Consider the following 16,993-nt stretch of genomic DNA (forward strand, 5'->3'; position numbering starts at 1 on the left):
TATAGGTTTCTGACATCATATTAAGGGCAGTACCTTCCAAAGGCTTTACCAAGGTTATTTTGTTTTTGTTTTAATCTACGGTATGACTGCAGTCTGTAGTGGAATTAAATCTGATCGAAAGTAAAAAGATTTGCCAAGGTTCGCTCAAAGAGGTTTAGTCTGGTTTATTGAGAGAAACATATGAGCGCAAGGACCTCCAGGATAACGCATGTGAGTGGTATCCAGCAGAAGTGCAGTAGGCTTGTCTTGCGGCGCCTTATATTCAAGCAATATACAGGTATGACGCTTCCAGGGATGTGATTGGCTAACCCATCTGTACACATCATAATAAATGGCAGGCATCATCAACAATGGTCAAGAGTTGAGACACGTGACATGAGAAAAGGCGGTAAATCTTGCAGGGACAATGGAACAAAGGATGGTTATTCTAGGGTGTCTAGGTGTGTCGACCTCCTGAAGAGAGGTCATCCTGTCATAAATGAGATTAGCACAGCTATGTGAAAGGTTGAGGGAGGTAGTGAAGTTATAAGGGAGGTGGTGAAACTGAAACTACAATTTCTATAAGTCTGACAGTGTATTTGACCCTAGGTGTTTTTTGTTTGTAGGTACACTTGTCCTGTATATGAAATGGAAATTATGCATTACCACTGCATTTACTTGTGATCATTTCCAACCCAAGATGTTTATTTGGCCTCTAAAAACTTTTGTGGCTCACCTGTATTGTTCACATTCTGAACTTTTATGTTTTTTTATACCAGGAGGAAAAGGGACATACAAAAGACAAGGAGAAGAATAAGAAAAAGAATACGAAGGTGGATGGGGACTACCCTGAGTCATGGCTTATTCCCACCATCTTTAAGACCTTCAGAAGGGTCCTGATCGAGTCGGCCATTTTCAAGCTCTTCCAGGACCTGCTAGCCTTCGCCAGTCCACAGCTGCTCAAGTGAGTCGAAAGTGTGCAGACCTCCCTCCATCCTTCAACGTGTCCCATCCATCCCTCTCTCTATCTCATCCATTACTCCTCCGGTCTCATCCATTACTCCACCGATCTCATCCATTACTCCCCCTATCTCATCCATTACTCCTCCGGTCTCATCCATTACTCCTCCAATCTCATCCATTACTCCTCCGATCTCATCCATTACTCCTCCAATCTCATCCATTACTCCTCCGGTCTCATCCATTACTCCTCCGATCTCATCCAGTACTTCTCCTATCTCATCCATTACTCCCCCTATCTCATCCATTACTCCTCCGATCTCATCCAGTACTCCTCCTATCTCATCCATTACTCCCCCTATCTCATCCATTGCTCTGTCCCTTCTCCAATCTCATCCATCACTCCTCCAACAGTATCTCATCCAACGCTCCATCCCTCCTCCTATAGTATCTCATCTATTTCTCACCACAGACCAGTAGCAAGATTCAAGATTCAAGATCTGTTTATTCGCCATGTATATGGTTTACACATACTAGGAATTTGACTAGGGTAATGACATACGCTGTTGTAGATGACATAGGACGGGGTGCAGGACAGGACAGTGCAAAGACATGACAGCGCAAATGCTTTACAAAATACAGTGCAAATGCTGCACAGAATATAGTGCAAATACAATATAACTAATAAAAATAAGCCACAAATGTATGCAACACTGTATATACAGAATGGAGTGTGGCGAGTGTACTGTATGTACAGTGTGTGTGCAGAGTGTAGTGTGATACTGTAGATGTGTGATGTTTTACAATGTGTACAGTGTGTGCAATGTGTGTGCCGTTGAGATAGAGTATGTGGTACAATCAGAGGTTGTGCGCCAATTGTCCAAAGGGTATAGAGTCAGTGTGTGTGTGTGTGTGTGTGTGTGTGTGTGTGTGTGTGTGTGTGTGTGTGGAGGGGGGGGGGGGGGCGTTGAGTGGGGCCTTGTTGAAGAGTCTGATGGCTGTTGGAAAGTAGCTGTTTTTGTGGCACATGGTCCCCGTCCCAATAGGCTGCAGTCTCCTGCCAGAGGGGAGTGTTTCAAAGAGACCGTGACCAGGGTGCGAGGGGTCGGCCACAATCTTTCTGGCCTGTCCTAGGGCCCTGGAGGCGTGCAGGTCCTGCAGGGATGGCAATGGCAGTTTACAGCTGATCATCCTCTCAGTGGAGCGGATGATGCGCTGCAGTCTGGGCTTGTCTTTATCTGTTGTGGCGAAGAACCAGATGTTGATGGAGATGGTTAGGATGGACTCGATGATGGAGGTGTAGAAGAGTCCTCTGTAGGAATCTTTCTCTTTATTTACAGGCTTTGGACAATCCTGCTAAGTCACTGTGACTCACCAACCTCAGCTGAGCTCATTAAAGCTTGACTTTTACTGTTTACTGTCTTGCTTGTCCTGTAAATATGACATGATGGCTCACTGATTTATGCTGTGTTCCAGTTGCATCGGAAACATCGGATTTCCGAGTTTGACATCAAAATCGTCATCAAATACGTCACCTGAACTTTGGAAATACGTCACTCTGAGCTCTGTGAATCAACAATAAGTGAAAGCTGAAATAAGAATGTTCATTAGCACTTCTGTTTCATTTGTATGTCATTAAATCTACACACTACTGTCCAACTTCTATCAGTGGACAATGTTGCTACAGTGTTCTTACAGTATGCACAAAATGGTGCATAGTGCTTTGTTATCAACTGTTATTGCTAACAATGGCTAACTTGGCTAGAACTACAAAGATGGGTCTGAAGTGGGTTTTTCGTCTTTTGTTTCTGGAATGCTTTTAACTGGGGTATAATGTCATCTCTGGTGGAAAATCCCGGTGTCCAATGCAACGCAGTCTAGGGCCTAAGCCCAGATTTGAAGTTCCCTGATTGGCTCATTCATGCCAGAGTATTGAAACCCTGCACAATTCAGAAGACGTATGAATAATTGAACAAGAGGACCCAAGCAAGGACGAAATAGGCCAGTAGTTTCCACTGTTTAGACGACTCAACAGAGGCTTGTTTATTTTAAAGCAGGTCAACTTCACTTTTATTGTCATGTCAGTCGAGTAATCAGTGATTCTAGAAACATCCACCAGCCTGACCCCCCTCCCCCTCAATCTCTTCATTTGGTTTGTTCCAGATTGATGATCTCCTTCACCCAGGACACATCCATGTTTGCCTGGAAGGGGTATCTTTATGCAGTGGCCCTGCTGTTGGTGGCCATCCTGCAGTCTCTGTTCCTGCAGCAGTACTTTCAGCGCTGCTTCGTTCTAGGCACCAAGGTCCGGACTGCCATTATGGCCGCCGTGTACAAGAAGGTATACATGTCACACACACTCACACACACACGCACACACACACACACACACACACACACACACACACACTCACACACACACACACACACACACACACACACACACACACACACAAGCACATATACCTGTCTCAGTCCCCCTGTATATGGCCTGTAATAAAATAGCTATCAGCAAACCCTAACCCTGACCCCACTGTTTGCATATCAACAGCTGCAGCTGAGTATCTGTAGATCATGTGTCTACTGGGGCCTCGAACCACAACGCATTGCCAAATCACCAGATGATATTTAAGCCATTCCTTAGGATTCAGATAAATCTCTATTTATTCCACCCAATTGATTTCCATGGAAACTGTTAATGCCAGAGGTCTGTGTGTGTGTTTCAAAGCTGAGGGTAGGCTTGCTGCTCTGGATATTGACAGGCCTCCAGGGAAATCTTCAGGAATAAAATAACGAATGAATGGTTTGTCTGTGTGTGTGTGTGTGTGTGTGTGTGTGTGTGTATAATTTCTATCTTAATAAGTCATTAAATGATTGCTGTTGACTCAGCAGAAAGATTCTTTCATTACTCTCACATCTCTCTCACCTCTCTTTCATCACTCTCTCACTTTCCTTTTGCTCACTCTCTCTCCCTCTTTCAAACGACCCACCCTCCCCCTCCCCCTCTCTTTCCATCCCCCCCCCTCCGTCTCCCTATCTCTCTCCACCATCTCTTTTTTTTTCTTTTCATATCTCTCTTTTCCTCTCTGTCTCTTTCTCCACTTTCCTTTTCTCTCTCTCTCTCTCTATCTTCCACTCCCTCTCCCCAGGCGTTGGTGGTCTCCAACGACACCCGTAAGGAAACGACGGTGGGCGAGACGGTCAACCTCATGTCAGCAGACGCCCAGCGCTTCAACGACGTCACCAACTTCATCCACCTGCTGTGGTCCTGCCCGCTGCAGATCGGTATCTCCATCGCCTTCCTGTGGCTGGAGCTGGGACCCGCGGTCCTGGCCGGCCTGGCTGTCATGGTGCTCATGGTGCCCATCAACGGCCTGTTGGCCACTAAGTCCAGAACCTTCCAGGTTGGCCTAAAGTAGAAACACATTTAGTATAAATGACTGGACACTGTAAACCACTGTAAGTCAGGCTTGGCACACAGATGACAGAATACAGTAGGTGGGATACACTTGATTTTGTCTAGTTGTTACAACTGATGAAGGGATGATAAGGGGATGAGAGAAGGAGGTGGAGGATATGGGGATGAGAGGATGAGGGGATGACCCTATGGTTTCAGTGTATCAGGACTCAAGGCTCCATCAAATGCCACACACACTCTCTGGATCCATTCGGAGGGATAGGACCATGACAAATCTTACCCAAGCAACACCTCCGGCAACACAATCTATGAATCTAACCCCAATAACCCTCGGTCATAAACATTGTAACTTCTCCTAATGAATAACCAGAAACATTTGTCACTTGTTTTAGTCATCTTATTGTCCTCAAATTTAGCCGGGATGTAGACATCTCTGTGTCAGCTGGGATTCATTGCCTACATCCGGAGCATTTCTATCTGTCCCTCCTCCCCACCAGATAGAGAATATGAAGTACAAGGACCAACGCATGAAGATCATGAATGAGATGCTGAACGGCATCAAGGTAACATCACATCGCTCGCCGTTCCTCCCAAAACAGAGAAAAAGCTGTGTTGTTACACAATCCAACTCAACTCATATTTAAAGGTGCCACAGACAACTTTTTCGTTTTGTGATGATCAGCAGCCATTTTGCTGATTCTGAAACATGCCTACGCTTGTTAGTTACTTCCGTCTCATGTAAGCTACATTGATGGCTTATAATAATTGTCAATATTATAATAACTGCCAATATTCTTGGGCAATAATTGTACCTGGCTCAGACGATGGCAGACAGAATTTGCGAGGCCATAAGGAACCTATCTAAACGCTGATGGTGTCATTTTTCTACAGCCATTACAGTGTGCAATCTACATGTATTTCATAATGATATGTTAAATCAAAAAAGCTGTCTGTATAACCTTTAAGGTTAATGTTTCTTAAACTTGTGTGAGTGCGGAATTGGAGTGGCCGACAAAATCCACCCGCTTCACTCCCCTCACATGCTCTGAACACCACCACCATATTTTGACATTTGCCGCCTCTAATTATCGGTGCTTTAATGTCACTGACCAAAACAAATGTACAATGTTTAATCAAGCAGAACAACGGCTCATGTTGCATTATCATTGCCATGAGCAGCTGGGTTTGACACAGGTGGCATTAGCCAATCGGCTATCATTGCTGACCCTAACCCTAAACCCATTGCTGACGATGTCCCATTCACATCCCAGCCAAGCACAACTGGGTCTGACTAAATACATAGCTTATTAAAATGTAATCAGTTAACTAGCTAGACACAATAGTCGCTAGTCAACTAGTGATCGGGTCACCTCCTAACTCTGACCACTTGGCTGAATGTATTGTGATACCTAAACAGTCTGTTCATTTGAGATGGCCTTTTGCTTGCTGTGCACTGAGAGCATGTTTCTCAGATGTTTCCAAGTGTCCCACGTCAATCTAAAGTATGTGTTCCGGCAGACACTCCGAAAGTGAGCTCTAAGAATGCAAGGAGAGATTATGAATGTATGTTTTGAGACACACTCAGAAACATCCCACCTATGGGCATGACAAACATACTCACAAGCTGGACACAAACATGATCTACAGTACCTGTATCCGTACACTATTACTAGTCTACTCTAATTTATCCAACATTATCAAACTCCCTTAACAAGAACCATCTAATCTAAACTCCTCAAGCTCTAAACTCTGTGGATTTGAAACTGGACTATACTTTTACTGAGACACAAAGTATAGTCATTTATGTACAGTGCAATATGTATTGGCAATGGGAAAAATGAACTGTGGCCAGCACCCGTAATGGTGGGCTCTGGTACATCTTGGACAAGCCATAATAATGGCTTCCCCCTGCGGTTACACCGGTTTGGAAATGGAAAATGGTGGCAGGGGTTTTCATTGTGAAGCCTGGACCGCCTGTTGATCTCTCTCAAACACTTTATAACTCTTTCCTCTCTCCTTCTCCTCTCGACCTCATTTCTGTTTTTCTTTTTCTGTCTCCTCTTCTCCGTCCTCTCTCCCTCTCTCCAGATCCTGAAGCTGTACGCATGGGAGCCGTCTTTCCAGGGCCAGGTGGAGGGGATCAGAGAGCAGGAGCTGAAGGTCATGAAGAAGTTTGCCTACCTCTCCTCCATCTCCACCTTTATCTTCGCCTCCGCTCCTGCCCTGGTGAATACAGAGAGAGAGGAGGGGGGGTTGGAGTGTAGGGAGAGAGAGAGAGAGAGAGAGAGAGAGAGAGAGAGAGAGGGACAGGCCCTGCTCTCAACCGTTGTCTTCTGCGTCTCTCACCTGTCCTAACTAGCGTGTCCCTGTGTCCAGGTGTCCTTGGCGACCTTTGCAGTGTTTGTCGGGGTGAGCTCAGAGAACGTTCTGGATGCAGAGAAGGCCTTCACCTCCATCTCTCTGTTTAACATCCTGCGTTTTCCCCTCGCCATGCTGCCTATGCTCATAGCTGCCATGGTGCAGGTAGGGTCACACACACACACACACACACACACGCGCACACTCACACACACACACACACACACACACACACACACACACACACACACACACAGACACACACACGTTAACCTGGTGTGCTGTGTGTGTGTGTGTGTCTAGACGATGGTGTCTAAGCAGCGTCTGGAGAAGTTCCTGGGAGGAGACGACCTGGACATGAACATTGTCCGCCACGACCCCGGCATCAGTACGTCAGGGTTCAGGGGTCAGGGCAGGGGTCAGGAGTTAATGCCATGACCCTTACATTCCCTCTCCCTAACTTAATTTAAACTGCAATACGGCTTCATTGGTCCATTTTGGAAGTTTGTCATTATATTGTCTAGTACCCAAATCATAACACACACAGGCGCACACACACACACACACACACACACACACACACACACACACACACACACACACACACGTACAAAGCCTTACCTTTGTGAAGTGGAGTAAAGACCCCTACTGTTGTGTTTGTGTGTGTGTGTGTGCTGTATATTTTCCCAGACACAGCAGTGAGTGTGTGTGATGGGACATTTGCCTGGGAGAGAGATTCTGAGCCTACTCTGAAGAGGTGAGTGTGTGCGTGTGTGTGAGTGTGTGTGTGCGCGCGCGAGCGCATGAGTGAGTGTCAGCTCTTAGCCCCAAGGCATTATTTCTATGTTGATTCTAAATGTGCGCACCATATTTTCTCTTTATGCGTGTGTGCGTCCCAGTGTCTCATTAGACATCAATCCTGGCCGCCTGGTGGCGGTGGTGGGAGCAGTGGGTTCTGGGAAGTCATCACTGATCTCATCGTTGCTCGGGGAGATGCACAGTGTCAGAGGCTTCGTCAACATACAGGTACGAACCACTGGGCCAGCTGGTCTCTAACAGAGCTGGTAGTTCCCGCTAATTGGGAATTGTCTGAGTGCACTGGCAATTTATTCAGGTCAGTTGGAGTTGTTTTTTTGATAAACTTGTCCTCCAGGGAGACACACAGCGCTGCTCTGTCATGTAATGGCGACAGATTACATTTTGCCTGTTTACGGGGACAAAGCTGCTGCTCTCTCTCCCTCTCTCAGTTCATCCCACACGTCTCTTTTATCCTCTCCTAACCCCCCTCTGCTCCTCCTCCCTCCTCTGCAGGGCTCAGTGGCCTACGTTCCCCAGCAGGCCTGGATCCAGAACGCCACGCTGAAGGACAACATCCTGTTTGGCTCCCCAGCGGAGGAGAAGCGTTTCCAGGCGGTGTTGGAGGCCTGCGCCCTACTCCCAGACCTGGAGCAGCTGCCCGGGGGAGACCTCACCGAGATCGGGGAGAAGGTGAGAGGGAGGAGCCCGGCTCTATCTTCCGGGGAAGGGAACAAAATCGCGACCGGAAATCAGAGCCTTTTCAACGCTGGTGGTGAGATTACAATCCCCTGTGAGAGCAGATATTCTGAAACGTGTCTCAGCGGCCAAAGGTTTCATTCACATCAAACCAACAGCTCTTTGCCCTTTCCAACGACTCTGTATTAGAGTGATGTTGGCTGAGGCAAGAAAAGCAGATGTTAATCATCATGACACACCACTCATGTCATCCACACATCAGAACACTCGCGTACACAGAATCAGAATCAGTTTTATTGCAAGGTAGCTTTTACACATACTAGGAATTAGCTTTGGTCAATGGTGCATAAGACTGATGGAGACAACATTAGACAGGGTGCAAGGACAGGGCGGGACAGTGCAAAGACAGGACAGTGCAAATGAGCAGTGCAAAACACAAAGACACAATGCAATATACAGAATGGAGTGCGATGTGTCTCAGTATGTGTACAGAGCGTTAATGTGTGTGCGACCGGTCAGACATGTCGTTCTCACGCAGAGGGTGTGACTTATTACTGGAGAACTGCAGTAAGCTACTGGAGGATGGTACAGAGAGAGGCTAGTAAGCAGACAGGCTACACAGCGCACACACACACACACAATACTCTCTCACTCCCACCTGTCGCCTGGTGTGCCCCCCCCCCCACTCAGGGCATCAACCTGTCCGGGGGTCAGAAGCAGCGTGTGAGCCTGGCGAGGGCCGCCTACAGCCAGGCAGACATCTACCTGCTGGATGACCCTCTGTCAGCCGTGGACTCCCATGTGGGGAAGCACCTGTTTGAGAAGGTGATAGGACCCAGCGGACTGCTCCGGGACAAGGTAGGTCCCACACACACTTACACACACACACACACACACTTACACACACACACAGACGCACACACCTCAGTCAAGTCAAACTGTCAGTGAATCAGCGTTTTTTTGTGTTTCTGTGTGTGTGTGTGTGTGTGTGTGTGTGTGTGTGTGTGTGTGTGTGTGTGTGTGTGTGTGTGTGTGTGTGTAGACCCGTATCCTGGTGACCCACGGGTTGAGTTTCCTGCCCTATGTTGATGAGATCGTGGTGCTGGTGGATGGGTGTGTGTCTGAGGTGGGGTCCTATGACAGCCTGCGCGCCAACCGGGGGGCTTTCTCTGAGTTTCTGGACACGTACGCCAAAGAGGAGGGCAACAAGACCCCCGAAGGTGAGCTTGTCTGTGTTTGTGTTTGAGTGTGTGTTCCACATGTTTGTGTGTGTGTCTAACCCTGTACGTGGGTGTGTGTGCGTGTGTATGTGTGTGTAGAGCCAGTGGTGGAGATGGAGGAGATGGATCTGGAGCCTGAAGGACAGGACCCCAAGGCTAACTGTCATGTAGAAGACGTGGTCTCTGCCACTCTGAGAGACCGCAGCATCAGACGCAGCCAGCGCAGCGGCAGGTAAGGCAGTGTGTGTGTGTGTGTGTGTGTGTGTGTGTGTCTCTTTGTAGGCCTATGCTGATCCAAACACTCTCTTTCATCTTGTCTCTTTCATCACGTTTCGATCTCCCTCAGTCTTTGTTCCCCTCTCCCGTGTGTGTGTGTGTGTGTGTATGTGTGTGTGTGTGTGTGTGTGAAGTGTCAGATTGAGGAAGAGCAGCTCCATAAAGAAACAGATGAGCCCCATTGAATCTAAGAAAGGACAGAGGCTGATAGAGAAAGAAACCATGGAAACAGGGCAGGTGCCCCCATCCGCACGCACGCACACACACACACACACACACACACACACACACACACACACACACACACACACACACACACACACACACACACCCCTGACTGGCTGGATACTATGGAACTGAGCCAGTGATATACAATATATATATATATATATTTCTCTCTCTCTCTCTCTCTCTCTCTCTAATATATACAAACAAGTCAAAAAACAAGTCAAACTTTATTTATAAAGCACATTTAAAAACAACTGTGGTTGACCCAAGTGCTGTACAGTGCTGACCATAGTGCTGTACACACCCAGAACCAGAGCCACACACACACACACACACACACACACACACACACACACACACACACACACACACACACACACACACACAAATCCTCTCCCCCCTGTCCTCTCCAGGTGAAGCTCTCCGTCTTTGTCCAGTACCTCCGGGCCATGGGCTGGGGCTACTCCACTCTGGTGTTCCTGGTCTACTTCGTCCAGAACATTGCTTTCATTGGCCAGAACTTGTGGCTGAGCGACTGGACCAATGACGCAGTGGATTATGTAAACAAGACCTACCCCAACTGGAAGAGGGACACCAGAGTGGGCGTGTTCGGGGGTCTGGGCATGGCTCAAGGTAACCATGGTTACTATATCTCTTTACCATTACAGAATTGGACCGGTGATGCTGACCGTGTGTACGATATCCGCAGTTATCTCGTGAACTTCATACATTCCTACATTCCTCAGCACCCTTGAGTGTCACCTGTGAAGCTGTTTGGATCAGTGGTTCTTAACCGGCATTGTCCGGTATAAAGTAGTTCCGCTTCCATGGCTTCCTGCTTCCATGGCAGGATAATCTCCCGTGCAGTGCTACGGTCAACCCAATACCAGTGGGTGTTGTATGCTGAGTTTTGCATGCCTGCCGACTTGCGTGCATGTGAGATGAGTTGGTACAGTACTGTATATAGCTACTGTACACATTGCAACCTAATTTCTCTATGAACCAAATTGATTTATCAGCATAATATAGGCTACTTGCATTCAGCCCTTAAAGGGGTAGTTCAGAATTTTTGACAGAGCTTCATTTATAACTTATCCATAATGTTGTTGATTGATGGAGAACATTTTCAGCTGATTCCATGCTGTCTCTCGTTCCGGTGTTAGCAGCATGCAGGACACTTCAAATCAAACCACGAACGAACAAATCACTGTGGAATTTCAGAATAAAGCCCTTTCAAATATTGTGCATCAGACACATACATTCAGATACATTCTAGAGGACCCCAGGTAGAGGCAACTGTCATGGCAAACCTATCTATTATCTATCTATTATAGATCTAGATAAGATAATGATTTGTTGATTGATCTACAAACCACCACAGGCCCAGCAGTAATGTTGTAATAAACCCTGGCTTTCGTATGTATATTCACTGGACAATCAGTTAATCTCAGGCAACAACATATCCTTCAGGGGCTGAGTAGAGGATGGTATGACCATCCCGATCTAGCGAGCTCACTGCTTCGCTCCGCAATATCGGTCTGGCCTTCGCCCCATAGAGAGCGATTACGTGGGCGGGGGTACTTGCCTTGACAGACAAACATCTTCAGCCAATCAGCGTTCAGCACACTTTTGCCAAATCCAGTCGGAAAGACGTCAAAAACGTCTTTTCCACCGAGAAACTCCGCTAGTGCATAGGTTTGTACTTGATTAAGTGTTGTGATTAAGTCTATTTCTGCAATAACTGCACTTATAGCTGCGTTTATTCTTCTAACGTTAACGTTACCACTCGTTGCTTCGGGAGCCGCCATGTTTGTTTAGCGGGCGGCAGGGACACGAACCAATCAGGGGCTGCTTTCCACTGTGGGGCGGGACAGCAGTTAAAACGCAGTCCCTGATTGGCCCGGTGTGGTCTGGATTTTGGCATAATCGCTCTGTAGGAGGCGAAGGCCAGACCGTTCTGCGTTATTGAAACAGAATGTGAGCTTGTGAGAACGGGATGGTCGTACAGGCTATAGAGGACTGGCCAAGCTATGACATGCCCCCCTTCAAGTCTGTCCCCAAGATAGCCTTGGTCCAGGTGGGTATACTGGTCGGGGCTGTACCCTGCTATACCGCCCTGCCAGCGACCATTCATTATGCCGTAGACTTTTTTTCACTCGGTCTACATTACTGCATCTACAGACAATATTATTTCGTTACTCACTGAAGCGAAGACATTTTTCGAAAGGTGAAAGACTCTGGCAGTCTTGAAAGCGGAGGGAGAGCATCCTGATACAAGAGACGCAATGATGTTTTTCCAGTGACGGAAATGCAGATCGTGCTTGGACTTTGCCAGTATTGCACACTCTAATGCATTTGCATATCTACATTGGTATAGATGGAGAAGCATGGGGTGGGTGTGTGCAAGGCTGCTATAGAGGAGCTGAGCAGCGTCAACATCACCCGGCTGTGGCGTCGGTTCTGGAACCGATATGCCGCTTTTTTCAGTCCTATTTCCTCCTTTTGGGGTTTGACCTTTGACCTACGCACGTGGGAATCGGGCTATTTCCTGTGTATATAATACGTGCCAAGGCAAGAGCGCTGTGCATCTGTTGCACTATGAATGTGTGTGGGTGTATATTGATCCCCCTCTCTCCATCCCAGGGTTCTTGGTGTTCCTGGGGACCCTGCTCCTGGCCAACGGGTCCATCTCCGCCTCGCGGATCCTCCACTCCCGGCTGCTCGCCAACGTCCTCAGAGTGCCAATGCTCTTCTTTGACACCACGCCACTGGGCAGGGTGGTCAACCGCTTTGCCAAGGTAATGGCCAGGGCGTGGCACCTCACACACCTCTCTGAACTCTCTCTTCTGAATGTATGGTTCCACCATGCTCTGATGAATGCTTTTGCCAAAATGTGCCAGCCGAAATAGCCAAAAGAAAGAATATGGTGTAAATTACTTCCTCCCTTTTTGTCTTTTTATGAAGCTTGGAGTGCTGCCATTCCCACTATATGTTCTCCACTGTGGTTTGTTTTTAACAAGTGTGTCTGGGACTTCGTGTTCCCATCTACCCCTGCAACTCTTCCCCAGTCGATGCTGCAAATGAACAAGTTCTCAGTTGACTTACCTTGTTCAATTAAGTCAACTGATCCCTGTGTCGTTAATTCTGTCATACCCTGTTTCTTGCAAGACATGCCATTGGTTATGTCACATCCTGTTTCCTGTAGGACATGTTCACAGTGGACGAAGCAATCCCTACGTCCCTCCGCTCCTGGATCCTGTGTCTGCTGGGTGTGGTCGGAACGCTCTTCGTCATCTGCCTGGCCACGCCTTTCTTCACCATTATCATCATTCCTCTGGCCGTAATCTACTACTTTGTACAGGTGAGAGAGGGAGAGAGAGAAGAGGAGAGGTTAGGTGAGAAGAGGAAAGGGAGGGAGAAGAGAGGAAGAGGAAAGTTTAGGTTAGGTGAGGAGATGGAAGGAGAGAAGAGGAAAGGAGAGAGAGGAGAGTTTAGGGAAGGGGAGGGGAGGAGAGAGAGTGAGGGAGAGGGAGATGGAAGGCAACTGAGAGAAGGAGTGAGCAGGGAGACATAGAAAGGGATAGTGACGTAGAGAGAAAGTTAAAGGGACCCCGAGGAGTTTATTTTTGGTTACGAAACAGTCTCATTTTAATGTGGGTGAATTTACATTACCCATACTTGTTTGTGTGTCTATTTTCGACAAATGTCGTTTCTTGTAAGTAGTTTATTTTTAGAGTATTATTTCTTGGTCGGGTCGTTCAGAACTTCCTTGGAATGACGAAACGATTTACTGCAGTAGCCTACACCGCGACAACAGACAGCACGAGCATATATATACCGTTATATATTGTCAAAAGTAACATTACTAGTAAGACCTATGTAATTACCTCGTCGGTGGCCATCGTTCCGTCTTCAAAACACCCGGCTCAGGTAGCTAAGGTTTATGACAGTGTGCGGGAAGGCTCATGGGAAATGTGGTCTTTTTGGGTGGAAAACACTTCCGCTTCCCGAAACTCCTTGTAGGGCCTTTAATTAGAAAGACAGACAGTACAACCTGTGAGGGAAAATGGATTTTGTCAGCACCCGTCTCATCAATATCTATCTATCTATCTATCTATCTATCTATCTATCTATCTATCTATGGATCTGTATAACTCACCTCACCTCATCCCCTCCTCCCCCATCCTCTCCTCTCCTCTCACAATCCTCTCCGACCTCCCTCCTCCTTCAATCCTCTCCTCCCTCCTCCTTCCATCATCTCCTCTCCTCCCTCATTCTTCCATCCTCTCCTCCCTCCTCCTTCCATCATCTCCTCTCCTCCCTCCTTCTTGCATCCTCTCCTCCCTCCTCCTTCCATCCTCTCCTCCCTTCTCCTTCTGTCCTCTCCTCCCTTCTCCTTCCATCCTCTCTTCTCCTCCCTCCTCTCCTCCCATCCTCTCCTCCCTCCTCCTTCCATCCTCTCATCTCCTCCCTCCTCCTTCCACCCTCTCCTCTCCTCTCTCCTCCCTCCCTCCTCTGTTCTCCTCCCAGCGTTTCTACGTGGCCACCTCGCGCCAGCTGCGCCGTCTGGACTCGGTATCACGCTCGCCACTCTACTCCCACTTTGGTGAGACGGTGTCGGGGCTGTCAGTGATCAGGGCCTACGGTCACCAGGACCGCTTCCTGAAACACAATGAAGCCACCATCGACGAGAACCTGAAGAGTGTCTACCCCTGGATTGTCTCCAACAGGTCTGGGCTAACACTGCAGGCGCACACACAAACGCAGGGATACGCACAAACACACACACACTTACACAAACCCATTACACATGCACACACCTGTGTGTGTGTGTGTGTGTGTGTGTGTGTGTCCAGGTGGCTGGCTATTCGTTTGGAATTCCTGGGGAACCTGGTGGTTTTCTTCTCAGCTTCATTTGCTGTCATCTCCAGAGAGTCCCTGGATAGTGGTATGGTGGGCCTCTCCATCTCCTACGCCCTCAATGTAAGTTATACACACACAAACAAACACATGTACTCACCTAAACACACACGCACGATGATGATGATGATGATAATAATGATGACCTTTAACCCCCCCCCCCCCCCCCCCCCCAGGTGACACAGACCCTGAACTGGCTTGTGAGGATGACCTCAGAGCTGGAGACCAACATCGTTGCTGTGGAAAGGGTCAGCGAGTACACGGAAATAGAGAATGAGGTGTGTCTGCTCAGATGGATAGAAGGAGAGATAAGGAGCAAGAGCGTGACCGCGGAATGGGAATGGTTAAAGATGCTACATGTTACATTCTTTCAGGTTTTTTTCTTTGTATATCTACATATTAGCAAATTGACCAGGAAAATCTGCGGGGCTGGTGAAGTGTATATGTGTCAAAGTATTTCCTGACCGCATATGTTGCAATAAGCCATGATATCATGTTGAGTTTTCCTGGCCAGTCTCTTCTAAAAGTATCTTCTAAATTATATAGAGTGTCACGGTGAGGGAGTACCTTTTTCTTTTTCTTTCTCTTTCAAAGTATTCTTTTTCGCTGAAGCTACTCAGTAAATGGCAAGATGTACTGTATCTTTGCACAACACCTCACAGTAAGAACTGTAGGCTACATTAGAGAACCCCCACTGACTCCGAAAGCCACCATAAAAAGGTTATTGAGAAAGTATACTTCTTTCTCTGTCCTCTTTTCTCTCTTTCAGCTCTTTACACCGCAGGTTTTCATTTCACTCCTTTTATGCAAGGCGTTTTTGGACCTATGTGATTATATTTCATTACAGCCTGAGTCACATCATGTGGAATGGCAGCTGTGTAACCTAGCAACAGGGCTGGCGGCTGTATGGTGAGGGCTGGAGGCTAGAGGCTAGGGGCTGGAGGCTAGAGGCTAGGGGCTAGAGGCTGGGGGCTGGAGGCTGGGGGTTGGAGGCTAGGGGCTGGAGGCTAGGGGTTGGAGGCTAGGGGCTGGAGGCTAGGGACTAGAGGCTGGGAGCTAATAGGCTGGGATCTGGAGGCTGAATGCTGGGAGCTGGAGGCTTGGGACTAGGGCCTGGAGGCTTGGGACTAGGGGCTGGAGGCTAGGGTCTGGAGGCTAGTTGCATGGAGCTGGAGGCTAGTTGCTGGGGGCTAGAAGGCCTGTCAGTGAATGGAGCCAGAACTGATGTGGCGTGTGCAGCATCATTACAGCATGCTTAAAGATGGCGTGGCTGATTCTCCACAGGGAGGCTGTATGCACTCACACAACCCGTCACAACAGTCTTTGCCACTGCTGTGCTGAGGGATTATGATAGCGTGTGAAGTGTTGAAGTGTGTTTCAACTCCCAGTCAGGTTAACTGAGGACGGACTTTATGAACTGACCAGCCAAATATCGCTCTCTCTCACTCACTCTGTGTGTACATATGTATGTGTGTGTCTGTGCATGTGTGTGTGCATGTACTGTATTTGTGTGTGTGTGTGTGTGTGTGTAGGCGCCCTGGGTGACAGATATCAGGCCTAAAGAGACGTGGCCAGAAGGTGGGAAGCTCCGCTTTGAGAACTACAAGGTTCGCTACCGACCTGAACTTGACCTAGTACTGCACGGCATCACTTGCGACATTGATAGCACTGAGAAGGTGAGTGTGTGTGCCCGCGTGTGTGTGTGTAGGTGTGCGTTTGTGTGTGCTTGCACATATCTCTACAACGTAAAAGGTGCAGCAGTATTCGCCTGCCCTGTTCGAACGGTGTGAAGAGCATGATAAGAGTTTTCTTTTCACAGTGGAAATTAAGCTGTTCAGTACTACTGAATAAAGCTTATATAATTGCAACTTTTGAAAGTGGATTGAGATGTTTGCGTTGGAATAAGGTGCTTCAAAGCTCCCTCTCTCTTGGGTGACTGGGCAGATAGACAGGGACTGCATGACAGGGGCTTTACTTGCTTTGGAACTAACCACATACTGAATGAGGGGAGGATAATCTATTAATTTCAATTAATTTCAATAAAATTAAAATGCACATTTTTATTTAAACTAACGCAAAATATTAAGCTGTTATGGCTGTTATAATGAATTGATTTTGGACCTGCTAGAATTGAACTTAG

General features: G+C 47.6%; 1 protein-coding gene across 1 annotated transcript in view; it reads left to right on the top strand.

Annotated features, from left to right (window-relative positions):
* Positions 1-16,993, top strand: part of abcc2 (ATP binding cassette subfamily C member 2) — a 30,951-nt gene that overhangs the window by 7,603 nt on the left and 6,355 nt on the right. The window contains exons 9-29 of the mRNA XM_084457116.1: positions 759-943; positions 3,103-3,280; positions 4,089-4,343; positions 4,855-4,920; positions 6,446-6,583; positions 6,734-6,880; positions 7,019-7,103; positions 7,406-7,472; positions 7,615-7,741; positions 8,027-8,203; positions 8,900-9,067; positions 9,252-9,429; positions 9,529-9,661; positions 9,840-9,942; positions 10,347-10,566; positions 12,577-12,731; positions 13,139-13,294; positions 14,464-14,663; positions 14,790-14,916; positions 15,030-15,131; positions 16,386-16,529. Of these exons, the coding sequence (XP_084313242.1) occupies positions 759-943; positions 3,103-3,280; positions 4,089-4,343; positions 4,855-4,920; positions 6,446-6,583; positions 6,734-6,880; positions 7,019-7,103; positions 7,406-7,472; positions 7,615-7,741; positions 8,027-8,203; positions 8,900-9,067; positions 9,252-9,429; positions 9,529-9,661; positions 9,840-9,942; positions 10,347-10,566; positions 12,577-12,731; positions 13,139-13,294; positions 14,464-14,663; positions 14,790-14,916; positions 15,030-15,131; positions 16,386-16,529 (3,111 nt within the window). The remainder of the gene's footprint in view (positions 1-758; positions 944-3,102; positions 3,281-4,088; positions 4,344-4,854; positions 4,921-6,445; positions 6,584-6,733; positions 6,881-7,018; positions 7,104-7,405; positions 7,473-7,614; positions 7,742-8,026; positions 8,204-8,899; positions 9,068-9,251; positions 9,430-9,528; positions 9,662-9,839; positions 9,943-10,346; positions 10,567-12,576; positions 12,732-13,138; positions 13,295-14,463; positions 14,664-14,789; positions 14,917-15,029; positions 15,132-16,385; positions 16,530-16,993) is intronic.

This window comes from Borostomias antarcticus (genome assembly GCF_949987555.1).
Source record: "Borostomias antarcticus genome assembly, chromosome: 2".
NCBI lineage: Eukaryota > Metazoa > Chordata > Actinopteri > Stomiiformes > Stomiidae > Borostomias > Borostomias antarcticus.